Below are 26,366 nucleotides of genomic sequence, written 5' to 3' on the forward strand. Positions count from 1 at the left end.
GTAACTGCTTCTCCCTTTCCCAGTGAGAACACTAGACTAATAATTTTTTTTTCCTCTGTTTGGCACTTGGGCATGTCTGGTGCACAGGTGCTAATAAATGAGAAAACTTTTCACAGAAATCTATAGCAGACCTTAATTCATCTTTACCAGAACTCCATAGTAACTTGAAGTGTCTTGGATGCCCCAGGTAGTCTCAGGTGCTTATGTCAAAGCTTTTTGCAAAGTTGGACTGCAGCTGCAGCTAGAAGAAGTAAAAAGTGAGACTGCCTGCTCATCAGGAGGGCTAACAGTGCCGTTGGCAGGTAGAGGTGCGCATAGCAGACCTGCTTTTTATGGATGCACTGGTGGTTATGTGGGTCACAGCTGCTTTTTTCACAGCGCTGCCTCAGGAGCAGACGCTGGTTTGAAGAAAGCGGTGCTTCTTGTCTTAACTAGCCCTGATATTCAGATTGTCACACAGTGGGAATTTGTGTGGGCAGTGGGAAAAGGAACAATGGTATGTCCCTTGGAATGCATTGTCTGCACGCTTCAAGTGGAGAAATATTAAACTCCAAAATGCATGTGTGTAGAAATGGATCATTTTAAAAGTAGGGAACTATTTCTCCTCTTGCTTTTGGGCATGCTGAGCTCTTGAACTTGCAGGCAACATCTGTCAACTGCTCTTCTGGATGGAGCTGTGTCTCAGAGCCTTCTGTTCATGACTGAGACTCGTGGAATATGCTTTACTAAAAATATACAAATGCGTGTACACACATGACCATATATATAAAAATTTGGATATATATGATTAGTGTAATTTCATATTGCCGTGATTCACCAGGATGGCCTCTTCACAGTGCTTTCTGGTCAGTGAGCATGCGCAGGGATTAGGGCTATGGCCGGCAGACGTATGGCCGGGGTGGTGGGACAGTGGATGTGTGGTACCTTCCCGGTACCTGGAATGCTGTTCTGAGAGACTGCAGTAACTACTGTTCCTGATTCAGCATTTACGGGTGTGGGTAGTGGTTACTGCATATTCCTATAAGGATAAAATCCTGCACATGAAGTTCTGTTCTGTTTGTCTGGATTTGAGTATACAGTCGAGTAGCTCACCAGTTGGAGGAACATTCGGTGCTTCTGTGTGTTTTAATGGTATGTTAAAAGATCTTATTGTTTATATAGCTAAAATATGTGTAACTTGTTGATAATATTTTTGTTGATGTTATTCTAGTCTGCCTTCACAAAATGGTTGGCAGCAGTCTGAAAGATGGTGAAGGTACTAGAAGATTCTTCAGCCTTATTTTGTTCTACCTGAGTAAGCAAATAGGATATTTTGAATTCTAATAGCTATGCTGTTTCCTTGTTGGAGTTTCAGGAATGTAACATGGTAAAGCATAAACAGAACGTTGAGGCATGTGAAATTTTTCAAGGTTGACCTTAAATATGCATAGGGAAAAAAAAACAGACTATAAAAAGTGGCTGTTGTAAAATTTTTGTTTAAAAAATACCAAAAACCACACACAAACCCCAAACGTTGCTAGTTAGCTTGTTAATAAGATCCCAAAAATGGATGGCAAAGATGAAAGAAATGACTGTTCAAGGTAAGAAAGAGGTGTGCAATTTCTACTTGCTGAGCTTTGTAATGAGTTTCTATGTCAAAACTTCTCTGCTGAGAATCTTCTGACTTAACTAACTGTAGATGCTATAGAAAGGCTTTTTAGCAAGTATTTCAAGGAGAAGTGATTTGTGCAATGTGACTGTCATGTAACTTTTGAGTATTTAAGTCTTGGATGAGTTTGATGGAACTAAAAGACTGAGATTCAGCTCCCACAAGGCTTTTGTGGTTTAACCCCAGATGGCAACTGAGCCCCACGCATCCGCTCGGTCGCTCCCCCCTGGTGGGAAGGGGGAGAGAATCAAAAGGGCAAAAGAGAGAACTCATGCGTTGAGGTAAAGACTATTTAATAGGTAAAGCAAAAGCTGCGTGCGCAAGCAAAGCAAACTTGTGACTTGACTATATCAGGAATTTAAGAAGGTGACCAGAATTGTCGTGATGGAACGGAAGTGTGTTGAGAAGATGGTGGCTTAACATCTGGAACTTCTTTGGCACCTTTTTAAGTGCCATAACTTAAGGCAGTTATGTTTTAAGCTTTTTTGGATGCATTGTGTTATGGAAAACTGAGTGTATTTTCTTTCTTCTCTATATGACATAATAGGAAATTTTTTCGGCTTTTGAAATTGTTGGTGAAATAGCAGCTCCTGTGCTGACGGACGTTGGAAGTGTAGTTCTGTTCAGTCTGCAATCTTGAGTCTCTGGGCAAAGCAACTGCTCATTATTTCTGGTTGTGTTTATAGAATCGTAGAACTGCCTAGGTTGGAAGGGACCCTGTATAGGACAAGGCCACGTATGTACCTACCTTCTTTGCCCCCTGAGAGTTTTCATGAATGTTTACAGCACTGATTATTGCTTGCTTTGGTGCATTCAGTGATAAGTTTAGCATCAGAAATTACTTAAAAGGTTTTAAATTTTCATGGTTCACGGTTTGGCTGGATAAAGATTCCCAGAACGCTGGTGGCTATTAATTTTCCTGTAAATATTAATGTAGGTATTAAAGTTTTGTGTGGAGTTATGTCACTTGGCTCGTTGATGAAAGGACTTTTATAGCGGTGATTATTACTAATGGAAAAACATTCGAAGTCACATATCTACTCCTTGGCAAAATGTGCAATAGGTCTGTATGGCTCATTCAGGCTCCAAGTATTGGTTAATATTGCCACCTAATGGTAAGAAGAGAAGTTGTCTGAGTATTTTTATTTTTTTATATATATATATATATATTTCCACCCCCACCCTACTCTCTCCTGACTGTTTTCACCCAGTCATGTCTGCTCTGGTTCCATAAAAACAATTGTCAGGGAAGCTTGAAATCTGGCATTTTGTTGTTGTTCTGCAAGTCATGGAGAATTAAAATTCTCTATAAAATATAAAATTGGTTAAAAAGACAAGAAGTGATTTTTGTCTTCTAATAGTTACGTTTTTGTGCTTTGCCTGAGTGTTGCTTTATATTTTAGGTCAAGTACTGGTGCTTAAAGAAGCCTCTTTTTATTGAGAGGATAGTACAAAAATATCATCTTCCACTAACGAAGGTCTGCTCATCACTTCTAACTTAATTCCCCAGGCTGGTGACAGGGGAGCCCTATAGGATCATTTCAGCTCCGGCTGGAGTTTGGCATTAGAACTTGAGTAACTTTAGAGCAGGTTGTCCCAGTAATGTTTTGGGAAGGCCCAATGTAAGCTAGGTTAAGTATAATAATTTTGCAGAACTTAGGCTGTTGTATTAAAATTGGCAGTAACGCAGTTTTGACAGCATAGTATCTCATTGCTTTAATAAGCAATTAAATTAAAAAATAATAGATATTTAATCTTGAAGAAAATTTCCTAATAAAACTTAACTTCTTCAATTGTAAATTATTATGTGCACATTTGTCCAAGCACGAGATGTGTATCAAATGAGGTGCATTATACGTAATAAATGTGGCTTGCAGATTGTATCAGGAAACACGTAACACAAGCATTTCAGTCGGCTCCCTGATTATCAGAGCAGTTAATCATTTTAATTTACATATTTCTGTCCTGATTGTATACCTGAGTTTTTGCACTAGTTGAAAGTTCCCATGGTAATAGTTGGCTTAGCATCAGAGAGCAGTCAATTAAGGAGGGCATGGATTGACATGAGCTCTTCTGTGAGGCAGGTTTCCTGAAGCTGTGGGAAAGCCATGCGTGTGAACCCTGCAGTGACGCTCATGTCGTCTGCCGGAGGCCTTGAGCAGTAGAGAAGACAAACACAAGAGAGAGGAAACAGTAGGGTTGTTTTTCCCTTTGCTTTGCCTGAGCATTTGGACGTGCTTTCAGTGTGGGCTCTTTGACTTGCTTCTGTATATAATTCCTGTCTGTGTGATTGTTTTCTAATGGCAAGAGAAAAGAAAACTCTTCACACTAGGAAGCTGGAAGTATATGGAAGCTGCTCAGGTATATGGCTTGCAGTTCATGCCACTGTTGGACTAAGAATGCTCCTGATGGGACTAGTTGTGGGGAAAATGTTTAATTCCTAACTGCATGTTTAGTATGGGTTTCAATAAAAATACTACTATAGAGTTGATGGCTTGCACCATCTGTGATTGCGGAGAGGTTCTACCTGTCTTCAGACTATGCTGAAAATTTGCATGACTTTTCATGCGTGTCTCTCTCTTTAATGCAGTGTCTCTCAAGACTTTCTCTTTCCTTAGTATTTTCGTTTTTCTGTTTTAAAACGTAAGTTCAGGGAATTAATAGTAACCTTTAACAAGTACTGGGGGATTTAGAAATTGCGACAATCTGGAGAATACCTTCACTTTGTTCAGGTTTCTGGATGACTCAAAGTATTTCAGTGTTGATACCTGAATACATAGAGTTCACACTAGACTTCATGAATTTATTTGAATGTAAAAATGCTATTCACATATTTTAGGGGAACGTTGTAACAAAATAGTAAATCCTTATGCTTTTGTCAAGAATACTTCATCTACGTGAAATGGATTGAGGTAGCAAACCCTTGTAATCGCCTCGCTCAATGAGTGACATAGACTTTCTCATTCATTTCTTAGCGTGTAGTGATGTTGGCTAGAGCAATAACAAGAACTCAAGTAGCTTCATTTGCTTGTAATTGTTTTTTCCAGGTGGCTTTTCAACTGTGTTTCTGGTACGTACCCATGGTGGGATACGTTGTGCACTGAAACGAATGTATGTTAATAATGTGCCGGATCTCAACATATGCAAGAGAGAAATTACAATTATGGTAAGAAGCTCATTATTCGTAACTGGAGAATGTATTAATTTGTGATATACATAAACCAAAAGCCTCTACAGTAACAGTTGCTTCTAGACCACCTTTTCTTTTGACCTTGCACCATTAGTTTCAGAAACTAGTGCTGAGTTTAGGGTTGGTGCGTGATTAACTTCTGAAGCAATTATAAAAAAAATGTATTTGATACCACAGTCAATTCGGTTAGTACATGTGATTCCCAATCAAAAGTAATTTCTTCCAGTTCTGCAGTCGTAGCTTAAATTCTCATGACCTCTGTGTGCCCCAGCTCTGTTGGCTGAATAATGCTGCTGGTGGCACCCACCAGTCTTGTCATCCTGAGCAGGAGCAAGCACGTTCTTCAGATTGCAGTCCAGTGTTGGGGTAGCTCGTAACGAGTGTAGCTCAACTCCCCTACATCATCAGAGTTTCTGTTGTTTTTCAGCAGATGACTGGCAAATAAGGGAAAAACTAGATAGCTTAGTCAGGCATGCTTGGGTTTATGATTACTTGGCAGGTTAAAAAAAAAAAATAAAATAAAAAATTAGTTGCTGATTGGGCAAGAGAGAATCTCTTATGTTGCCTTCTAGCAGATACTATGAAGACTATTTATCTCCATCTCCCTACACTTCTAGCTTATGTGTGTTCTAATCATAGCAGCACCTGTTTAATTACCTGATATGAGGTGCTTTTATTGTTAACCTTAAGTTATCCTAGAGGCAGCAACTCTGTAGTACAAATGACAACACTTGCATAGTCAGATGTGAAATAAGCATTGCTTAATTCCACATGCAAAATTGCTCTTAAAAGTTGTTTTTATTTCCTTGGGGACACCTTCAGTTGCTTGTGTGTAAAATCTTTGTAAAACTTGCAGTAGTTGAGACTACGACAGTTGTGGCTTTTTTGCAGCAATCTTTTTATAATAACTGAGATTGTTTTTCAGTTTAGCTTAGGACGGGCATGAGTAGTTTGGTTCTTCCGTATCTCCTACATACCAAGGGCTTAGCTGTTAATACTTCACAATGTTGGTTTAAAATGCAACAGTTTTGGTGTGTTGGCACTGTCCAACGAGTAGCATGTAAATGTTCTTTTCTGAGTGGTAGTTGGGTTGTGTTTGACATGTAGCAGTCGCTCGGACGCTGCTGGCAGCGATGAGTCCGTGTCCTGCCTTTGTGGTGCTTGCTCAAGACGGGTGGATGTGGGGCAGGGGCTAAGTCAACTTGGAATCATAAATAGTTGCCTGAAAATTTGTACTATCTTTTATTTGTTTAAATTTTTCTGTGCTGAAGTGAAATGTGCGTTTTCTTTTTCAGAAAGAGTTATCCGGGCACAAGAACATTGTGAGCTATTTGGATTGTGCTGTTAACTCCATAAGTGACAATGTTTGGGAGGTACTCATTCTCATGGAGTACTGCCGAGGTAAGAGAAGGCTGAGGTCTTCAGAGGAAACGCAGGGAAAAGGTTTGCATTGACCACCTGGGATTTTTAGGTAGAATTGTTCCTTTAATATACAAGGTTAACATAAATAGCTCACAGCTGGAATCAAATTAGTTGGTTTTGCTCTTATGTTTGTGTTGCTGTTGAGGCACTGAGCTGTTCAACACTGAGAAAATGTAAAAGTCAGTTTCACACGGGTTTGTAACTGACTGTGATTAGAAGCAGGGAAATTATTTGTTTAAGTATAAAGTGAAATTGTTCTGTTCTGCTGTGTGTGCTGGTCAACATGTAGCTAGAACATAGTTTGGTAGGAAAGATTGGCAAGCTTTTCACTGCTATTCTCCTGCTATTTTTGTTTCAGATAACAATATTAAAGATGCTTTACTCTTATCTGACAGGTGTCTTGGTATAAATGAGCATAGCATAGTGAGTGTTGATAATGCTGGCCAAAAACATAGTCCTGTGGTCCTGCTTTATAATGTAACTTTGTTTCAAACAATATGCAAAACCAGGGAAACTCCAGATTATTTTTTTCCACAACTCACATATACATTGGAATAAACTTGCTGTTGAGTTTAACTGCTGCAGTTTACCTAACATTTAGGGTAACTAGGCACAGACTTCATTAACGGAGATGGTGATTAACCTAATAAACAGGTGATGGTATTGGAACAAGTGCTATGAGTACAAAGGAAATATTTCTAGACTAGAAAGAAAACGCACCCCATTATTTGTAATGCTCGAAGAGTACTTTGATTTGAGGTTTAGATTGGTTTTATTTGCAGCAGCAGCAGCAAACATAACAGCTTGTGCAACCTGTACCGGAAGGAGCCAAAGATAGTCTTGATGTACAGTTTGGGGAAGGAAATAAGGAGATTACTTGAAAACTAATGGCCACGTTTTTGGCCCTCTACACTGCTTGTATGGGTGAATTTCTGCACCCATGTGGGAGCTCAGTTCTGACTCCCTGTTGCAGTATTCTTTCCTGAATTATAATGGTAAATGGCCACGGGAATGTCAGCTGTCAGATGACAGACAGTGTTAGGCTTTTCTTTTTAAAAGCATCCTTGTTTTGATGGAACGCTCACCAAGGCCCTGCAGATACTAAGCCTTGCTTCAGCTGTTAGCGTTAAGTGAGCATCGTGGTAGGAAGAGCCTAGTATTATCTGGCAAAATTACTTCAAGAAACAGGGAGATACTGGTTCTTGATCTTAAAAAGAAACCTATGAAGGGGTTACGTGAAGTCTTTCTCAAAGTGTGGATTCAGGGCTCCTTATTTTTCTTTTTTTTTTTTTTCTTTTCCCCTTGTTTGTCTCCCAGAAAGACAAAGAGGGTGTCTAGAATATGAATTAATTTGAACTCAGTTGGCTGACAGGGTTTTGCCTATGGATCTAAAGGCGAGAGATGCTTTTGAGGTGCCATCTTTGTGTGATGGATGCTTCTTTGTGTTTGCGACAGTTCGTGCCAAACAGGATTCAGTCATAGAGACTTTTTTGTTCATTTGAGGCAGTAATTTTTCTGTGTAGGATCATACAGGAGTGTGCATTTGAAGAACCAGGTTCGTTTTAATTGAATGCAGTGACTGTGGAAATGTTTCTTTCATCATTTTTGTGGATTTTGTGCATATAACTAAGTCTTTAGTTCTGTACGTAGTAGAAATTTCTTAAAAAGATAAAAAAATCCTGTTGTTTCTTTAGCTGGGCAAATTGTGAATCAGATGAACCAGCGTCTGCAGACAGGCTTTACTGAGTCGGAAGTAATGAGAATATTTTGTGATACCTGTGAAGCTGTTGCCCGGTTGCATCAGTGCAAAACACCTATAGTTCACCGGGATCTAAAGGTATGAACTCATAAAAAGGAACATCTAGGTTAAAATCAATGATGTACTTAAAAAGGATTGAGAATATAGGAGATATTTCACTAAGACTGTGACTTCTAGTTAGGGAAGCGCTTGCTGATGTTGGAGCTGGAAGCAGAGTGATTAAACCATAAGGTGTCATTTACTGTGAATCCCAAGTCTGTCAGTTGCATTTTCTGTAAACTTTTCTGTTTGTGTGTGAGAACGCGTAGTAACAGTTAACTTGGAAACTAATGCTGTTATTTGCATCTAATATTTGTGTGTGGTGGTTTCTTTTCAAGGTCGAGAATATATTGTTAAATGATAGCGGAAACTACGTTCTCTGTGACTTCGGCAGCGCCACTAACAAATATCTTAATCCTCAAAAAGATGGTGTTAATATGGTTGAAGAGGAAATTAAAAAGTAAGTTTACTTTTAAGTGGCCTATCATAAGCAATGATTGAGCTGCTAGGAAACACCATGTGGTGTTGTGCAGTGTGCACGTATCATATTAATATGAATTGAACTTAATGGTTGAATTTGAACTAATGTTGACACAAATATAGTAAAACAGTGGAACTACTTGGTTATATAGATTTCTTCCATTTATTCACAGTTGTTTTTGCAAAACAGCCTCTTAAGAATAAACTGTTGGAAAAAAGCATGCTGTTTTGAAATTAAATTGTTCAAAAATATATGTCTGGCTACTAGCCATTTTAGTAGTCTGATATTTTAAATTTGTGCTATTTTTAATACAGCTAATTCTATGAGAGAAGAAGAACTGATGTAAATAAGCGTTGGAATGTGTTTATGTAGGGTCTTATTTATCGAGTAAGGTCCATGATCACTATCCTAAAATTGATCAGAAATTTTTTTAACTTTTACTACAGGCACACTCTTGAAAAAACGTGAGAGTTAGGTTATGCCTTTTCAGGCTAACTACTGCAGGCTGCTTGTTCTCAAGTTATAAAGTGATACAGGTTACTTTTTCCAGCTATGAAAAATACTTTGACTACCAGTTTAGTCATTGTTTGAGATGTTAGTTTTTTGGAGTCTGCATTCTGTATGTTTCAATACATAAAAGGGAAAACTCATCTAGGACTCTCAAATCTTCCAAATGACTGCTTGTTGCAGTAATTAAGCACAGTGACTCTTGGGAAAGTGCATGTGCTGCAGAAGTACTTTAAAAACAAATTTTATCTGACTTAATATTGATTCTTGTGTATGATAATTTTGTGTTGCTACTCCGGATGGTCTCTGTGATGCTGCAAATGCAATGAATGACTTGTCCTGCATAAGACAATTCCAGGCGCGTATCTGAGACTTGGGTGTGAATGCTGCGTGCGTGGCAGATGCAGGAAAACATGCTTTCAGTTCTGAGGCACGCTTTTCATCTATGTCCTCTTTTAATTATATACTGCTAGGTATACAACACTATCGTACCGAGCTCCCGAAATGATCAATCTTTATGGAGGAAAAGCAATTACTACCAAGGCAGATATCTGGGTAAGCAAAAAAATCAGGTACTATGCAATGTGGAATAAATTAAGATGGGGAGCGGGGCAAGTTAAAGGCAGCATCGACTAATTGAAAAACTAGTTCTTTGAAAGTGAAGTATGTCATGCACCTATACAATGCAGAATGTGGTAGAGCTATCTTTTGGTAGTTACGTCTTCAGTAAATAAAATGAATGCCCTGTGTGATGATCAATTAGAGTTAAGGGGGGACACGATTTAGAATTTTTTTCCTTTTTGTTGGCTCAGGTTGCTGCTTACTAATTACCAGTCATATCTTGTGGAAACCTGTTGGCAGCATGATAAGGAAGGGTGTTTTTATTAGGTGACGCGCAGTGAAGTAAAAGACTAAATTGAGCGGAAAGGCTAGTGGTATCGCTGTGTGAGACGAGCATGTGAACGCAGCTCTGGGGGTGCACTCTGATTTTGGTAGCTGGTTGCCTAACATAAGGAGTCGGTGGGAAAGAAAGCCTTTTGAGAGCTGGTTTGTACATCAGCTTGTCTGTCAACAGTGTTTTGTAATGCAGCTTCTACATAACGGAGTAAGCCTCGGCTGTAGCTAGGATGCAATTTGTTTCTTGTTGGTGCTTCTTTGTTGTGTGAAAGGCTTACTCCCATCCCTTCACAGTGCCTGTATTTGTTTTTTACAGGCACTTGGCTGCTTGCTGTATAAACTTTGTTTCTTTTCACTTCCCTTTGGAGAAAGTCAAGTTGCTATTTGCGATGGAAGCTTTACTGTTCCAGACAATTCCCGATACTCTCATAGTATACACTGTTTGATAAGTAAGTATCTGGGCAGCGTGGCGATTCTTTTGCCTAGTAAATCAAATGAAAGACAGAAGATCCCGCTGATGTTGGTGAGTGACTTGGATGGGTGGTGGAGACTGGCTGGGTGCTTGAGTGAACAGTGGGAGTTGCTCCTGGCTACCGTCTGTCTCACAGCTCCTGCCCTTGCCCTTGAAGGGAGGCTTGCTTGTCCCTTTGCTCGAGGGAGGGCTGTGCCGCGGGGTACAGAGCTGAGCTGCCGGCCTACAGAGGAACTTGAGAAACCTAGACGAATATTCTTTGAAATGGCGTTAAAAGTGGGACAGGTGAACGAAGTACCAACAATTCTTTCTCTGGGACAGTTGGCGTGTCAAAATCACCTAGTGTATTCTGCATTTAATGGATGAGTTGATGATAACTTCAGAACTAAAGAGAATAAAGCAGTGCAAAGACCTGCCAGGTGAAATTTTACCTCCCAACTCAGAGGAGCTTTGTTGCAGTTAAAAGATCTTCTGGTTTCTTTGGGAGACATGGATGATGTTTGTTTTTTTTTTTTTTTTTTTTTTTTTTTTCCTTAGGTGGCTATAAACCACAAAGGAATGACAGGAATGAAAAGAGCAGCTCCAAATTTATTAATAGTCCCTTTTTATTCTTAAGTGTGTATTTTCTATGGAATGTCGGACCTTTAATAGTATTTTCTATCCAAGTTGGAGAGTTGTGCTTAGATGAATTTGAAGTGCGAGTTCACTTTAGAAATGTAAATGTACTGAGATGAATTGCACTGGGCGAAAATTTTGTAGTTGTTTCATGGTTTATAACAGAACAAAAACCTGATAGTTTGTGCAACCCTAGGTGTTGGACATTAAACTCTGGCAAAAGTTTGAAAGCACAAAGAGTATGAAGAAAAACTTTGGCCAACGATAAGCTCTGAGGCTAATGATTGGTCTATTATCCGTGTACAGAGATAAAGGATCTAATATTTAGAGTAAAAATCAGTATTTTCTGTTGTCTTTATTTTCAAATGAAGGTTGACTTGAATGGGAGCTCTTAGAAATTTTTTTAAGTTATGAGTGTTGCCACATCATTTATGCTTTTGTATAAAAGGAAATACTAAATCCAGACCATTTTTTTGAGCACACATTCATAATTGAGAAATAGCAGTACCACGGTAAGCATTTACCTTCCGCAAATACTTAGTAACTGACAAAATGAGATGAATTTTCAAGTGGTTAAGTACTTTTCTCTGTGTCACGGTGCTACTTTCAGAGGAGTACAGGTTTTAATCCAGTCTCCTCATAAGTATGAATGCTGATTTATTAAGATTCAATGAACTGCTGTGCCAAGATGAGCATTACTGGCACGGAATATGTGTGGGTGGGGAAGAATCTCATAATGTAAACTTCCCTTCTTTCCGTTTGGAATGGAAGCCAAAAAAAGCTGCAGTTGCTCATAAAAGGTATTTCAGGGACGTAGGGCTTGATCTTGGGTCTTTTACAGGGTGGGAGGGGAATGACAACCTGAACATTGTCCGCCTCATAAATGTAATATTTCAGAATCAAGTGGCAGGAGTCACTCGATAATAAGTGTTCTCTTTCCACTTAGCAGTGCTGTCACTGTTAGTTTAAATCTGCTTTATTTTGTAAGACTCGTTAAAAATAACACTTGCTGCTGTGAACTGTATTGGCCATGAAATAAAGTATTTGAGTGAAATCGTAGTATCTGTCTAAAATTATACTAATTAGAAAAACAACTTCAAGATTTTTTTAACAAGATCTTATTTACGGTTGGCTTTATGGCTGAACAGTTATGGAAGTTTAGCTCAATTTTCTCATCAAAACTGAAAAAGTAAATATTCATACGTTGTTCATTTTCTTTGTAGCTGAACATATTTTTAGAGGCTTAGCCTTTTCTCTAAACAGAAAATATCTTTCATTGTTTATTTAGGTTCTTCGGTCATTTAGGCAAGATTTCCTGATTATGTACTGTGTATCATATTGTAAACAATAGAAAGTAACTCTTATTTGCTTGAAAAAAACCAAACCTTCTAATTTGGGAAGCTAATGTTTGAAAGTGACGTCAGAAATTCCGCGTCTTGTCAGGAAGAAGTCCTTTTATACATGGAACTGTATTTTAGTATACAAAAGTGTGCATAGCCAACTAAACCTGCAAGACAAAAGTGATGTAGAACCTTAGCCCGATGCAGTTAGATACACCTGTGGGTCTTCTGTTAGCTACATTGGATTTTGTGTTAACCCTAGGAAATTCTAGTACTATGGGTTGGTTTTATGTTGTTTCTCTCGGAAGTTAGTAATTACTACTTCAGTTGAGCTACTCTTTCCACAACTGAGTGTCAAAATATCGAACAGCACACACTTTCTCCAATTATATTTGACCCTAAAAACTATTTGACTTGGCAAAAAGCATTTAAAAAAAACCCAAAAAAACAACGTAACAATCAAAATGACTCTTTCTGGGGTGAGCTCATTTGGCAGAGCTGCTGAATTTCTTCTTGTTGGTAGCATGCTGTCTCAACAGGCTTTTTGGTATCTGACAGTGACAACTTGGTCTTATCAATTTTTGCAGGATATATGCTTGAACCTGATCAAGAACAGAGACCTGACATCTTTCAAGTTTCTTACTTTGCCTTTAAACTGGCCAAAAAGGATTGTCCAGTGTCAAATATTAATGTAAGTAGTCGTTTAACTTTTTCCATGTTTTCCAGGTTGGTGTTCTTTACTGTACATAAGGAGGTTGTGCATGCGTAATTAGAGATACTCTTCCTCCTCCCACCCCCAAAATTGCCTTTTTCCTTGGCTAAATGCGGTTTAGGGGAAACGTAACTCATCCAGGAATTTGGCTGCAATGGGGGTAAGTTAAAGGGCCACAGAAGTTTAGCTGCTGCATGGCTTTCTGCAACGTGCTTTGCGCTGGAAGAGCCAAGTGGACTAAAAAAAATACTGTTGTTTCATCCGAAGGTTGGGCTTTGATTTAGTTCTTAAACTGGGGGCTAAACCAAGTCTGTTCTCTGCAGTTACAAGAAAACCTTTGCAGAAAGTGTTTTAGTTGATTGCTGAGAGTTGGTAGTGTGTAAATGAATTAGCTGACAAAACAGTCAGACCAATGATGGTTTTGTTTTACTTCTGTGACAGTTAAGAGAACGTAGAGATACTGTTAAATTAAAACACTTCTTTTAATCTACAGCCTTGTGAATGAGTTCTGCATGAAGCCTTGTAACATGAAAAACTTGAACCCGAGTATTCTTCTTCAATATGGAATGATTTTTTTCTTTCAGGATTTTGTGTTTCTAATTTATTAAAATTTATTTTTCCCAAGAATTCTCCTGTCCCTTCAACTCTTCCTGAACCCATGACAGCTAGTGAGGCAGCTGCTAGAAAAAGCCAAATAAAAGCAAGGTGAGCACCAGATGTGGCTTTCCTTTTTTTTTTTTTTTCACTAATATTGTTAAACTATATGTGTGTCTGAAACCTGTTTTCATGCTTGTTGATAAATGCAAAAGTTTCTCAGTAGCAGAGGTCATTAGAAAAAATAAACTGTAATTCTAAGAGCTCCGAGTCTCTCTGGATGATTCCACCCATTGTTTTTTTTCATTGTATGGAGCATCCACAGAGGGGAAACTGAGGGCTTGTTTGATGGTGGAATAAGTAAGTGCTGCCAGTCTGTTTCTGGTCTGCTTTATTTTCTCCTTGAGTGATGAGTGAATTTCGAAATAAAAGATTTTTGTGGTAGGTGAGGATAATACGGTACACGTAAACTGTTCTTAGGGCTTTTATTTAAATGTGCAAATCAAATCTGACTGATGAGGGCAAGTGGATTTTGTTCTTGAAAAAAATCACGATTTTTTTTTTTTTTTTAAAAACCAAAACATTCCTTTCTTTGGTACTTGTTAATAAAAATAAAACTAAACCTTGGGAATTCCTATTCGTGCTTTTTACTTCTGCTGTGCTATATGGTGTATGTGCAATGCTAAGGCTGGAAGAATCCTTTACACTTTTATTCCTTGCTATTGGAAATGGTTTTGGTTTTGAATCTACCGGCACGTGTGACTTGTGGGCTTTTGTGTTCGGCTGTAATCATCAGCTCTATTTCACCTCTGGCTTCATTAGCCTATTGGGAATGAGAAGCAAATGAGCGGGCTCATCTAGGCGGTGTTCGAGCTATGTAGATGTGTCTGGGCCATTTTAAGGTAATGTCATGGTCTGGAGGTGGTGGGTTTTGCTGGCTTTGCTGTCAGTTGGTAACGTGCAGTGGAGGGCAGGTGTAGAGATCTGTGGAATAATGTTTTTACCTCCAACTGAATCTGCTCGATGATAGTAGGAAGATTGATAGTTTTTCCTAAATAATGTTTTCCTGACAGCCTTAAGTTACAGAAGTTTAAGACAGATGGAGTCTTGATGGGATATGGTAGGAACTAATATGAGGTGTTAGGTACTGGCGGTCAGATGGTGAATTAGTGTTTTTAAGCACTTGGGCAGTTTTAAAAAATGCATATACTACAACCTGGTAACAGGATTAAAGCTCAAAAGTACTTTGGTTTTGAACGTCTTTATTATCCTGGTGGACTGCTGTAGAGCCCTGAAGTACTGTGGGGAAGGTGCAAATGTTTTGAGCAGTTTATGGATGTTATAACTGCTAGAGGCTTAATCTCTAACAAAAAGTAGACTTAACAGATAAGGCTTTTCCTGATCTTATTTCCTGTGTGTGTGAACAGTAATCATATCTCTAGTCATAGGATTGCTGACGCGAGCACTGCAAGTAAGTTTCACACAGTACTGTGAACTGAGGAAAGCTTATACAGACATTTCATCTAGTGCCATGGTCTCCTTGGGAAATAAGGCTGTTGCAGAGCTCCTGTCAATGCTCTGCTGCAGCAGTCCTACATCCTTTGGCTGCAATGGGTGCTGAGTGCAAGTTTAGGAAGCAAATTTTAAGTTATTAAAATCCAATTCTGTAGAGCAACACATGGTTAAGACATAATTGAGCTATTAGGAGATACATCGTGTCTAATTTGAAGAGGAAACAGTCGTTTTCTAACCAAGCCTGTTCTATGGAAACTTGCCATTTCAGAATAACAGATACTGTTGGACCAACAGAAACCTCAATTGCACCGCGACAAAGACCAAAGGCCAATTCAAGCACTGCCACTTCCAGTGTGCTGACGATCCAGAGCTCAGCAACTCCAGTCAAAGTACAGGTTCCTGGTGAATTAGGTAATCGTGGGCAAAAAGGTAACTTAATGAAGTCGAAGGATGGACCAAAATAAACAAAGAACGAATTCTGTATTTCTTTTCCTTCTTTCTCTAGTTGGGATGACACTTAAACTGAATTTCATCTGCTTTTTTTAATATGCCAAAAAAAAAAAAATCTCCATCCTTTCCAAAAGAGTCTAAATTTGACCAGGTGCCACAAAAACTAAATGCAGGTTGTTGAGAAGTGAAGGTATCTTTTTCATTTTGCTTGACACTGATTTTGAACTAACTTGCCCACTGTGGACTGTAAGAGAAGTTCCTCCTCAGTTTTGACTTCGAAATAATTCACTGAAAGTACTGAGGTCTTCTGTAACAAACTGCTTTGATTCTAATTGGAAAAATATTTTCCCTGTACCTCAATAAGTCGTGAGGTATCAACACCATGTAAAAACTTGACTTTCCTGTTGGTTGACCGACGCACTTCACTTGCGCTGTGGGTGCAGTGGAGGGGCGACAGAGGAGTAATTGAGGGAGACTCAATTGAGAGAAATGGGCTTTCAGTAAATCCTTTGTGAGTTTTTCTTTATTTCATTCAAGAAGAGTTATGTCTCTGATAAATATTTATTTAAATAGTTTTTATATCTTGAATACTTACTTATTTGTGCTTTGTGATGCTATGTACGTGTCTATTAGAGTACAGGAAGAGGAGCTTCAGGGACGGTATTGGGAAAGCCTCCAGTCACAAGGTCACTGAGAATATTTGTGTCCCAGGTGTAAACAACTTTTACTAGACAGGATTCAAGTAACATCCGACTTGGAAAGCTTTTCCTGTTATGACAGGAATAGATCATTCCTGGGCACTTCAGAATACAAATACAGCAAGCAAGAGAGATTGATTTATGCTAGTAACTGCTTACTTAAAAGGCTCCAAAAACAACTGAATGGCGAAATCCATCAGATGTTCTCTTTAAGGGAATTTGACAAGTGAGCCAATAGTTCCCTTCAAAAAAAAAATAATTTATGCTTTCTATTCATACAAAATTGTGTGCTTTGAAGGTTGGGGTTTGAGATAATAGAATGTATGTCGTGTTAGTGGAGCAGAAGTCTTAAACGCAGCTTACTCTGTTGTGAGACCAAAGGAAGCTTCCTGCATCTTGTAAGTAGATATTGTGTGTTGACTGGCTTGTAAGTATTTTTGGAGAAATGAACTTAGTATCTCCCAGCTGTACTAGTTGTGAAGCTGGGGAGGGAAGTTCATAAACTGTTTCATCTTGAAGTGTTAAATAAAGAGGTTAATGGCCAGGGAGCTCTCTAGCTAAGCTTTAGAGATCCGTTTGTCAGTAGAGTTTTCTGATTATTACAGGAACCACGCGACCGGGGAATGGGCAAGAAATCTTACAGTCCCAAGGGAGCAGCCAGCACCCCCCGCAGCAGAACAGAGTTCTGCAGCAGCTGCAGCAGGGGGACTGGCGGCTGCAGCAGCTACACCAGTTACATCACCAGCAGCAGCAACCCGCCATTCAGGATGCCTATATCCAGCAGGTACGAGACAAATCTGTTAGACCAGTTTCTAAGAGACACGTGTTATGCTTGGAGTCGTGTGCTAGTTAAACTTCTCTGCTGTTCCTGCCTGTTTTTTTTTCCTGCTAGGAGAGAGAGAAAGGGAGCATGGCTCATGCCTCTTCTTTTTACCTTTGATTTGTCTCTTTGTAAGCACTGCAATGCTTATCCTAGAAGAGCTGCGTTCTTGGTGCTGTCTTGTTTTTGCAGTTTGACCCTGAATCACAGCTTGCTTCGAATTACCACTGTTGGCCCCAATAAAGGTTTTGTGTGCGTGTAAACCATGCTTGAGATAAATGCCAGGTATCATCTAGGTGACGAGGCTATGCATGCAGTAGATGATTGTACGTACACCATCTGAATAGGATTTCTGCAGTTTTTGCTTTCTTCTGCTTTTCTTGGGCAGCGAAGAGCTTCCTTTTTGTAGTTGTTCTGTCTACCCAGATTTTTCATGGATACTATGTGTTCTGACAGTATTCAGCTCGCATACTGTCAAGTATAATTGCTTCACTTGCATGGCATAAGTAACTGCAAACATAACAAAGAGCAGCTAGGTCAGAACTTGCAGATCCTGTCCAAGATGCCTGTTGCTATTCCTCTTTTTTCCCTTGTTGAGACACGTTATTCTTTGAAGCACAGCTGACTTATTTTCCGAAGGGGCTCCGAACCGTTGAAAAAGGCAGAAGTTGGGATGTTAATTGGCCTTCCGTAGAAAAGGCAGTGCTGAATATGTAGTCTTAATTTTTTTGTTAAGCAGGCTAGTATTAATTGGGGGGGAAAAATGGAAAAGCTTCCAAACACAGTCATTAAAATGCAATGACAGAGTTGCAAGCTGAATCTTGGTTATGTGATGTCTTAACTGAAAAATGCTGTTGAGTCATAGAAGGGATACTTTAATTGATGCTTTTTCTAAATATCTGGATATTTCTAAAAGGGGGGGATCGTAACTTTGTAAAGCCATTTTCTTCTTTTCAACTACAGTATCAACAAGCAATGCACCAGCAGATGGTCCAACAGCAGCTGTTGATGCAGTCTGTGTACCAGCAGCAACCTTCCCAGTCTCAGTATCCTGCTATGGTATGTCAAGAATGGAACCTAGACGGGACAGTCTTAAAATATGTGCTGTGTTTGTAAGTCTGTTGTGAAGATGCAGTAAGAGAAGTTTGTGAGTAGTTGTAATGAGCTGTGGATGTGGCAAGTAGTGTGAAGTTCAGCATCTAAAATGATATTGAGTTGGGGGGAAAAAAAAGTTAACCCAAACTTGGTTGCAAAATCTTATCTGGAGTTGCATTTCTGTATTAATCAGATGGAGTATATCCTAAACTTCATTAAGTAGGTATATACTAACTTGAAACATACTTGGTGCTTAAGGTTTCCAGTAGTGTGAGCGCAGCAACAAATGTATGTTGTGCTACAAAGTGATAGTAGACATGGTGGCATCAAATTCCTATTTGAAAAAGCAAGAAAGCTAACTGGCATAATCTGTTTTTCAAAACTCAGGAGAAATTGTCCTGAAATTTTCACTGATAATGTTTAAGAATAAAGTATGATGAAAACTAACTACTGAGTGCTGCAGTAGCATATGCTGAGGTTGTGGTACTTACAAAAAGCTAACTGGTAACATGCTGGAAAAGAAAAGTGGTATCGCTGACCTGTTAGGGCAGTTTCTTTTCACCTGTGTAATGGACGGGTCTGGCTTCTTGCTTCTGCTGAAGCTACCGAGCTGTTCTGGAGTGTGGTGGTGGTGGTTAGTGCATTTGGCTGCAAGGCCTTAGCAAAGAGATTCACACTGGCCCACATGAATTTTAGTGACGTGATCATTCTCTTACTTAGGTGCAGCAATATCAGCAGGCTCTCCTACAGCAGCAGATGCTTGTGCAGCAGCAGCAGCGGTCGCAACAGGCGCAGTCTCCTGAATACATCACTTCGCCACAAGACTTCTCACCAGCCTTAATCTCCTATCCCGGTTCACTTCCAGTGCGTGCTGGAACAGTGGCAGATTCTCCCTACCCTGCAAGCAGGCAAGTGTTCTGACAGAGATGTACCCAAGGGTTACTTATTGCTCACCTTCCTAATTGTCGTGAGCACTGCTGGAACCCTTCCTCAGAAATTACTTGCTTCAATGGTAAGGTATTCCTTAAAACAGTTGGATGTCTTCTGCTTAGTGGTAAAGGATATTTTGGGAGTTAAGTGGGACATTTGACACGTTAACAGATGAGCCTGGTACAACTTCTTAACCCGTTTGCCACTTGCACTTGTTCAAGAACTTGTTCCAGGAACTGACTGCAAGGCACTTCACTTAGGATGGTCAGTAGCCTTTGTTGGATGATGTCATGGATGTGTGAAAGGTATCTCAAATGCCCTTGAGAGGCCTTGTAGATGGCATTTATTGGCTAGGGCTTCTAACTCCTCTGTCTGTCGATCAGAGGTTTGACTCAAGTATGTTACATGATGGACTACACCCCATCAGCGATATGGTCCCTTTGCAGGGGCCTGTGGACTTACCCTTGCTTAATAAATTATAATAAAAAATGACTTTCCCATGAATTTTTATGAAAAACAGTGTGTGGAACAAAAAAAACCTTCCTTTTCTGATTTAAAAACAATCAGACGTGTCCAGTTTGACTAATATTACGATCTAGGTTATATATTTCTGTAGGTTCCTACTATACTATATTGAAAGAGAAGCGCTTTGCAATTGTGAGAACGCTGCAGTCTGTTGCAGTCTGTGTTGACACGTGCTTTCAGTCAATAGCGTGGCTTACACGTTTCAGGTGCTGCTGTCCTTCTTAGTCTCTTCTAAGTTACAGTGTATTGTTGACAGAGGAAAAGGCAAAATATTTTGCTGCTGTAGGCTGGGTTGATACAATATCATATATCACTGTGACCAGTTTGGCTTCATCTCACCAATGAGGTAGTCTAATCCCTAGCAGAGAGAGTTGTCCTGCAGTTCTGTACCCGTATCTGAGACTTACCAGCTGTACTTCTGTCAGCTCTACTGCCAGAGTACTTTTGTTACAAGTAATTTCTGAAGGGGATCATTCCAGTCTGGAAACAAATATGTGCGTTTCCAGTTTCTCTTCTGGGTGTTTGGCTGAAGAGTTTGATCCTGCTGTTCAGCTTCAGGTCCGTGACTGAGGGTTAGCAACGGTTTGCAATGCATAATCTCTTGGGATGGCAGCACCCAGGGCGAGAGGAAGGAGCCCCTTCCCCTTTCTCTTGCCTCGAAGAGATTTCGAGGGTTTCACACAGAGCTGGGCCGCAGGTGTGGCCTGCGGAGCCTGGCTAGGCACAGAGAGACCCAGTTAGCCTGCGGTAACCTGCTGACTGCTGCTTTTCTATTCTGCTTCAGACAACCAGAGAAGTGGTAGGGGTAACTTGCTAAAGCGTGCATGAAAGGAAAAACACATCTGGTCAAAGGTTTTCTTATCTGTGTAGATTAGACTAATACAAGCAGAAAGTGTGATGTCAACTGGTTAAGCTAATTGTATCTGTTGGATGGATGTCGGATTCAAAGACGCTTCATGTCTCTGTCAAGAAAAAATAATTTGAAAATAAAGAGAATGGATGAAAACGTGAAACATACGTAGTAGGCCTTTTTGTGGGGGAAACAAGGCGGACTCTTACGGCAGTATATAAATGACTACAGGTGAAATACAGTTGTGGGGGGTTTTTTTGGTTTTTTGGGTTTTTTTTTTTTCCTTTGCATGTCACCTTGATGAAAGATTCTTTGCTTCGGCTACAATTTATAAACTGAAAAACAAATCTCCAAAGATTGCATACAGAAATGATGCAACCAAACTATGTATTTCAAGTGGTCCATTTTCCCTTATATTAGCTTTCAGATGCTTTTGGGATAAGCTATTAATGCATGTGTGTGACATGTATGTAGTGTTTTGGCATAATGAAGCATGTCATAAGCTTTCACCCTGATAAGCAATCCAGTGACGTGTCTCTTTATTTGCTTCCATGCTGTCGGACTTCACAGGTCAGGGATTCCTGATGCTGAAGCGATTGCCAGTTACCCAAAGCAGAACATCAATAACCCACCTGATATGTCAGGCTGGAACCCATTTGGAGAGGACAATTTTTCCAAGTTGACAGAGGAGGAGCTGCTGGACAGAGAATTTGACCTGCTAAGATCAAGTAAGGGACGCTTGAAGGCTTATTTTGCTTCGCAGTAAATGAGGGCTCTGTAGTTGCTCAGCAGTTCCAACACCTGTCTTGCGGAAGGGCCGCGCGGTCTGTGTATAGAAAATTCTTTCTGAGCATTTGAGGGCGCAGTTGGGCCTCTCCTCTTTCTTTCCTTTCCCTTTTTCAAAATGCGTGCAATAAGAAGAACTCACTGTTTAAAACTGGCAGTTACCAGCTGAAATACTGCGGAAATAGTAATATCTTTGCTCTTAAATACTGCTTGTATCACCTTGATTGTCAAAAAGCTCTGAACAGCAGAGGTATCTGGTCAGATAGGAAGAAAAGTTTGGCTACTTGCTTTATTCCTTTCCAGCTTTTTCCTTGCACACCAGAGCAGAAGATTCTGTGGGTCTGATATGTCCTTTGAAAATGCCTGAAAGAAAATTGATCTATTACATTATGTTAATGTTTTGTAATGTCCTTTTTGATGAGTGGCTACCTGTAAGGGCTGCTTTATTGTTCTGACATGGCAATAGTTGAATAAACTTTTTCCTCTTTAAGTCAGTTATCTTAATGGTTTTTACTTCGAATTACTTCCTTTTCTTAATTGCTTAAGACATGCTCATTAGATGCTCTTCCTAAAACTCGTTCTGTCAAGATCAGATTTATTAGTGAGACATGTAAGATGTGACAATGTCAAAAACCAGATTGTATATACTTGGCTGACTATCAGCAAGTTCCTTGCAATTAAAAATGCAGTAAAGTTGAATTTCAAGTAATTGAAAAAAAAACTCTATGCCTTCAGTGGAGTCTTTTTTTTTTTCTTGTTGAATTTCTGTGTCCTTAAACGGAGCTGAACAAGATGTGCGCATTACCTGCTAATCCTTAAGGAAAGTGACTGGGTTTTCTTTTTGGTGAAACTCTAGTTGATTGTTTTCACTTGTATCCTGCGTTGATAAAATAAGACTTCTACTTTTGAGATGTGGATGTAGCCTGCCCACATCTTAGGGTAAAATGGCATGCTGTTAGTTGGGTAAAACGGATAATGTACCAGCTGAAAAATAAGCATGCTTCCTGAATCAAAGTTTAGACCTTGAAATGATTCAGTAGTAGAATTGAGTATCTTTAGGCATGCTGCTCCTCAAGGAAGCCTTAGAAGACTTTAGAAACAATACAGTCCTGAATCTGGAGGGGGGTAGCTTGAACCAAAAGCTCAGCACAACATTACCCATTTCCAGAAGCTTTATCTACCTGTTGGACTGCTCACTGTAGTTATGGTAAGTTTTATGAGATTGATTTGGTTAAGCCACAGTAACTACAGAAGAAGATAGTAACGAAGGACCTGCTTCAAGTGGTTTTACAAAAAACCTGGAAAAATCCGTATGAGAAATAACGCTTGCCTGGAGTAGCTTGATAGGCTGGTTATATGAAGCTAGGGAAATCAAAAAGTCATAGAATCACTTAGGTTGGAAAAGACCCAGAAGACCATCCAACCATTAACGTGGCACTACCAAGTCCACCACTAAACCGTGTCCCTCAGCACCATGTCTACGCGTCTTTTAAATACCTCCAGGGATGGTGCTCAAGCCCTTCCCTGGGCAGCCTGTTCCAGTGCTTGACAGCCCTTTTGGTGACGGTGCTGACTGCAGGCACAGTTACAATTGCAAAGGATAGAACAACTTGGAGATAAATGCCACCAACTGCTGTCTCTAAATCTCCAGCAGAAGGTACCGTTAACTACTACTATTATTCCGTTATCCAGTTTTTGAACTACATGTGTGAAAATACACTGAAGTTTTCAAAAACTAAATCTGCTTAGGCATGTTTTAGGTTTACCTATCAGTAAAGATAATTCAATGCATGGAAGAGATGGATGTGATAAGAAACTTCATATGCTGTGTCAGAAAAGAGAACAGCATAGTTTTGCTTAGGAGTTTTTAGTCATTTGAATACAGAAACTGTAAAAATAAAATGAAAAAAATGATTTGCTTGACCAATAGCACACTAGATGGCAGGCTTGTTTATCTATAGCATGAGATGCACTTAGAGCTTTTCTGGGGCCTTTTGGCTTGATTTCTGTTAGAGGTGTGGGGAAAGGGGAGCACTGCTAGTTTTAATCTCAGCATATGTGCGTTAGCGCGTACACATCGATACATACTTGAAAGACCTTTTAACTTTGTTCCTCGATACGAAGGATGTTATGCCAAAGATCGTATGAACTTTCCTTGCACTGTTAATGCCTTTAATGCAGTCAAAGAAGAAATATTTATACTTCATTTTGTCTACTGGTACTTTCTCAAACTTAGGTGCATTGATGAGAAATCAGGAGACTTACTGTACAATTAAGCCTTAAACCTATAAAATTGTGTTTAACTGTCTAATACTTCCTGGAATTTCCTCAGATAAATTGTAAGCATCAAGGCTTAATTCCCTTTAGATGTAGGTTATCTTGTAGGAGAGAAAACCACTGTTTACTACTGGGTAATTTTTGTTGCTCAGTTTTTGAGTTTACTGTGAATCTTTTTGCCATCTAGAGGAAGGAGAACTGAAGATACAGATTTGATAAATTGTTTTGTTATCTATTACTGAGCTCAGCTGCTGTCCTGTACTTTATAACTCACGTACGGTATTATCTAAGTTTGTCTTTTTGCGATGTTGCGTGGTGCGGAGTAACATTCAAAACATCGATCCCTTCTTTCTACTTCCAAAAGCGTGGTTTGTATTGTTGGGCTGATGCTTTATACGTAAATTAAAAATCTGTCAAACATTTTTAAAGCTGTTGTGTTCATGACGGTAATACAGGAGTAGTTAAATGTCCACAGCTTTTGTTAGCGAATCAAGATGTCATCATAATTTGTCAGGCTAAGATTACCATTCGATTTTGTGCGTTTAGTAGCTTACTGTCAGAGTGCGTGTAGCGATGGGTATTGCTGTGATGATTAATAATTTTTCTTTTAAGAAGGGAGCTGACTCTTAGAACAGAATACCTTGCTTACACTGGGTAGAAGTTTTACGTAGTAAAAAGCTGACAATTGCAGTATGATGTAATGTGCAATTGAAAGAAGAATTCTGAACTGAGCACCTTTGTGGAGAACTTTGGTGTGGAGTTCCTGCTTCTTGTGTGCACTTGTTTCTCTATTGTTGTTACAATCATTGGTATTAATGATGGTGCGGAAGCAACACACGGTGCTGAGATTCTGACAACATTGTGAAGAAATGGGTTGGTTTGTAGAGAGCTCCTGTAACCGCTTAATAATCTGTGCAGAGTTGGGAGCCAGGAAAATAAGTCTGCTTTCTCACCGGGGGAAAAAATACCAGCGCGGTCTTTGTGCTGAATTGCAGAAGGATTGTTGTTAAGCCCAGAATCATGGTGGTGCTTCCACAGAGACACCCGTGGGCGCAAAGCCTACAAAGCCCTATGCCCGTCTCCTTTGCAGAATGCACAGAATTAAGAATCTGCCTGGGCCATCTCTGCAGCAAAGAGCTGTGGCTCCTACCAGGCTTTCCTTGGGCACAAGGGCCGCTCGTACTGCGCAAAGTCCCGAGAGCTGTCTCCTGGAAATCGTGGGCCTGTCACTTGGATGGAAACAGCTGGATTCCTTCTTTGTGGTTTTAAATAACTGCACTTCTCTACGGCAGGCTCCACAGTGCTACATGGCACATGATGGTGTCTCTGGCAGTGGTCTGGGCTTTGTTTGTGTGATGATTCACTGAGAGGGTAAAATTGGATCTTTACTTTAAGGAAGTTTCACCTGAAACACAACCAAGTCTAATACTGACAGTCCCTCTGAATCTACTTCTGCTCGCGTGAACCTGGAGAAACAATATCTGTCTCTTCTCTGTCAAACGCTCTCTGATACAGAGAAGTGGATCTTGTTACCGGGTGGACAAATGACACTTGTGCTTCAGGAGACTGGAAAAATGACTCGTCCTTTTCCAATTGCCTTAGATTTGACGAATTTACAAATTTTAAACTTTATTTTCCAGGGAAACTTATCGCATATGCCTAGGTGCCATGGAGGAATTGACGTCTTGTATTTACTCACTTTACCTGTTTTTTTTTTTTTCTTGCGTGCTTAGCATTTCAATCCATTCTGTTTTCCGCTAGCCGTGCTGCTGAAGTGGGGAGATGTGATCACCTTGGACTTGCGTAGTCTTGCACGCCAGCATTTGCAGGGACTCTACGAAGGGTAGCTGAAGTTGTGGCACCCTTAAAAGTTATTCTAGAGTTGGGTTGCCTGCAAACTGTGCAGCAGTGAACTGGTTTTCCTCTGGAGGCAAAACGCTAGGCATAACAGAACAAAAGCACCCTTTACTCGGTCTGCATTTGTAAAGATGCAATTTGAAGGCCACATGCATTTCTTCAACAAAACTCAAAAAAAAAAAAAACCCGAACAAAAAAAAAGCCCCAACCAAACAGCAAAGCAAGAAACAACCCCCACCATCAAACCAACTCCAAACCCCCCAAACCCCAACTGTTTCTTGCCAGAGGAGGGAAAGCGGTGTTGCTGTGCTGTTCAGAGTCAGGAATAAGTACTGCTGTTGGATGGGATGCTTGGCAGTGTTTTGTCCTCAGGGCTCAGAGCTGGGGGTATAAACCATAGAGCTGCTAGTCAGTGGTGCGTCTGGGCTAGTGTTCTGTTCCGCGGGGCTGCATCACTGTAGGATAATTTTGTTCGAGTCAGTCTCTCCCTCTTTCAATATGTGTGCATTGAGATGAGGGCAACTACTTCATCTCCTGCGCTGGGAGCCCCCACTTGGGATTATGTTTTAAGCAGGGGCCGCCTGTAAGGGAACAACTGCCCCTTGTATTTTTTTGGAGAGTCTAACGGTAGGTAAAAGAATTCCTGTTCTGGACACTTGCATATGAACAGAACACTCGTCTGTGAGAACTGGCACGTAGTTTCAAAACTCTTGGGCTTTGTAGCCAGGGTTAATATGGATCTGTCTGAGGTAGACTAGCTTGCTGTCGCATCCCTGGGGCTTGTCCTGCGGAAGCCTCCTGGTTGCTCTATTGCGGGACTGAATAGAGAACGTGCGGGTAGCTTGGTACGGAATTAGGGCACCGTTCAGCTGCATCTCTGCAGAGGC

At 40.1% G+C, this 26,366-nt stretch overlaps 1 protein-coding gene across 6 annotated transcripts in view; it reads left to right on the top strand.

Annotated features, from left to right (window-relative positions):
• Nucleotides 1-26,366, top strand: part of BMP2K (BMP2 inducible kinase) — a 55,102-nt gene that overhangs the window by 15,326 nt on the left and 13,410 nt on the right. For 4 of the 6 annotated variants that reach the window (XM_074588071.1, XM_074588074.1, XM_074588072.1 and 1 more), the window contains exons 2-14: nt 4,696-4,814; nt 6,134-6,239; nt 7,955-8,097; nt 8,397-8,518; nt 9,520-9,601; nt 10,260-10,392; nt 12,958-13,061; nt 13,708-13,787; nt 15,460-15,620; nt 16,945-17,123; nt 18,123-18,218; nt 18,975-19,162; nt 21,130-21,287. In XM_074588071.1, the coding sequence (XP_074444172.1) occupies nt 4,696-4,814; nt 6,134-6,239; nt 7,955-8,097; nt 8,397-8,518; nt 9,520-9,601; nt 10,260-10,392; nt 12,958-13,061; nt 13,708-13,787; nt 15,460-15,620; nt 16,945-17,123; nt 18,123-18,218; nt 18,975-19,162; nt 21,130-21,287 (1,671 nt within the window). Of the gene's footprint in view, nt 1-3,732; nt 3,842-4,695; nt 4,815-6,133; nt 6,240-7,954; nt 8,098-8,396; nt 8,519-9,519; nt 9,602-10,259; nt 10,393-12,957; nt 13,062-13,707; nt 13,788-15,459; nt 15,621-16,944; nt 17,124-18,122; nt 18,219-18,974; nt 19,163-21,129; nt 21,288-26,366 lie in introns of all 6 variants that reach the window. The other 2 variants (XM_074588076.1, XM_074588073.1) reach the window with 2 other exon arrangements.

This window comes from Larus michahellis, chromosome 5 (assembly GCF_964199755.1).
Source record: "Larus michahellis chromosome 5, bLarMic1.1, whole genome shotgun sequence".
Taxonomy (NCBI): domain Eukaryota; kingdom Metazoa; phylum Chordata; class Aves; order Charadriiformes; family Laridae; genus Larus; species Larus michahellis.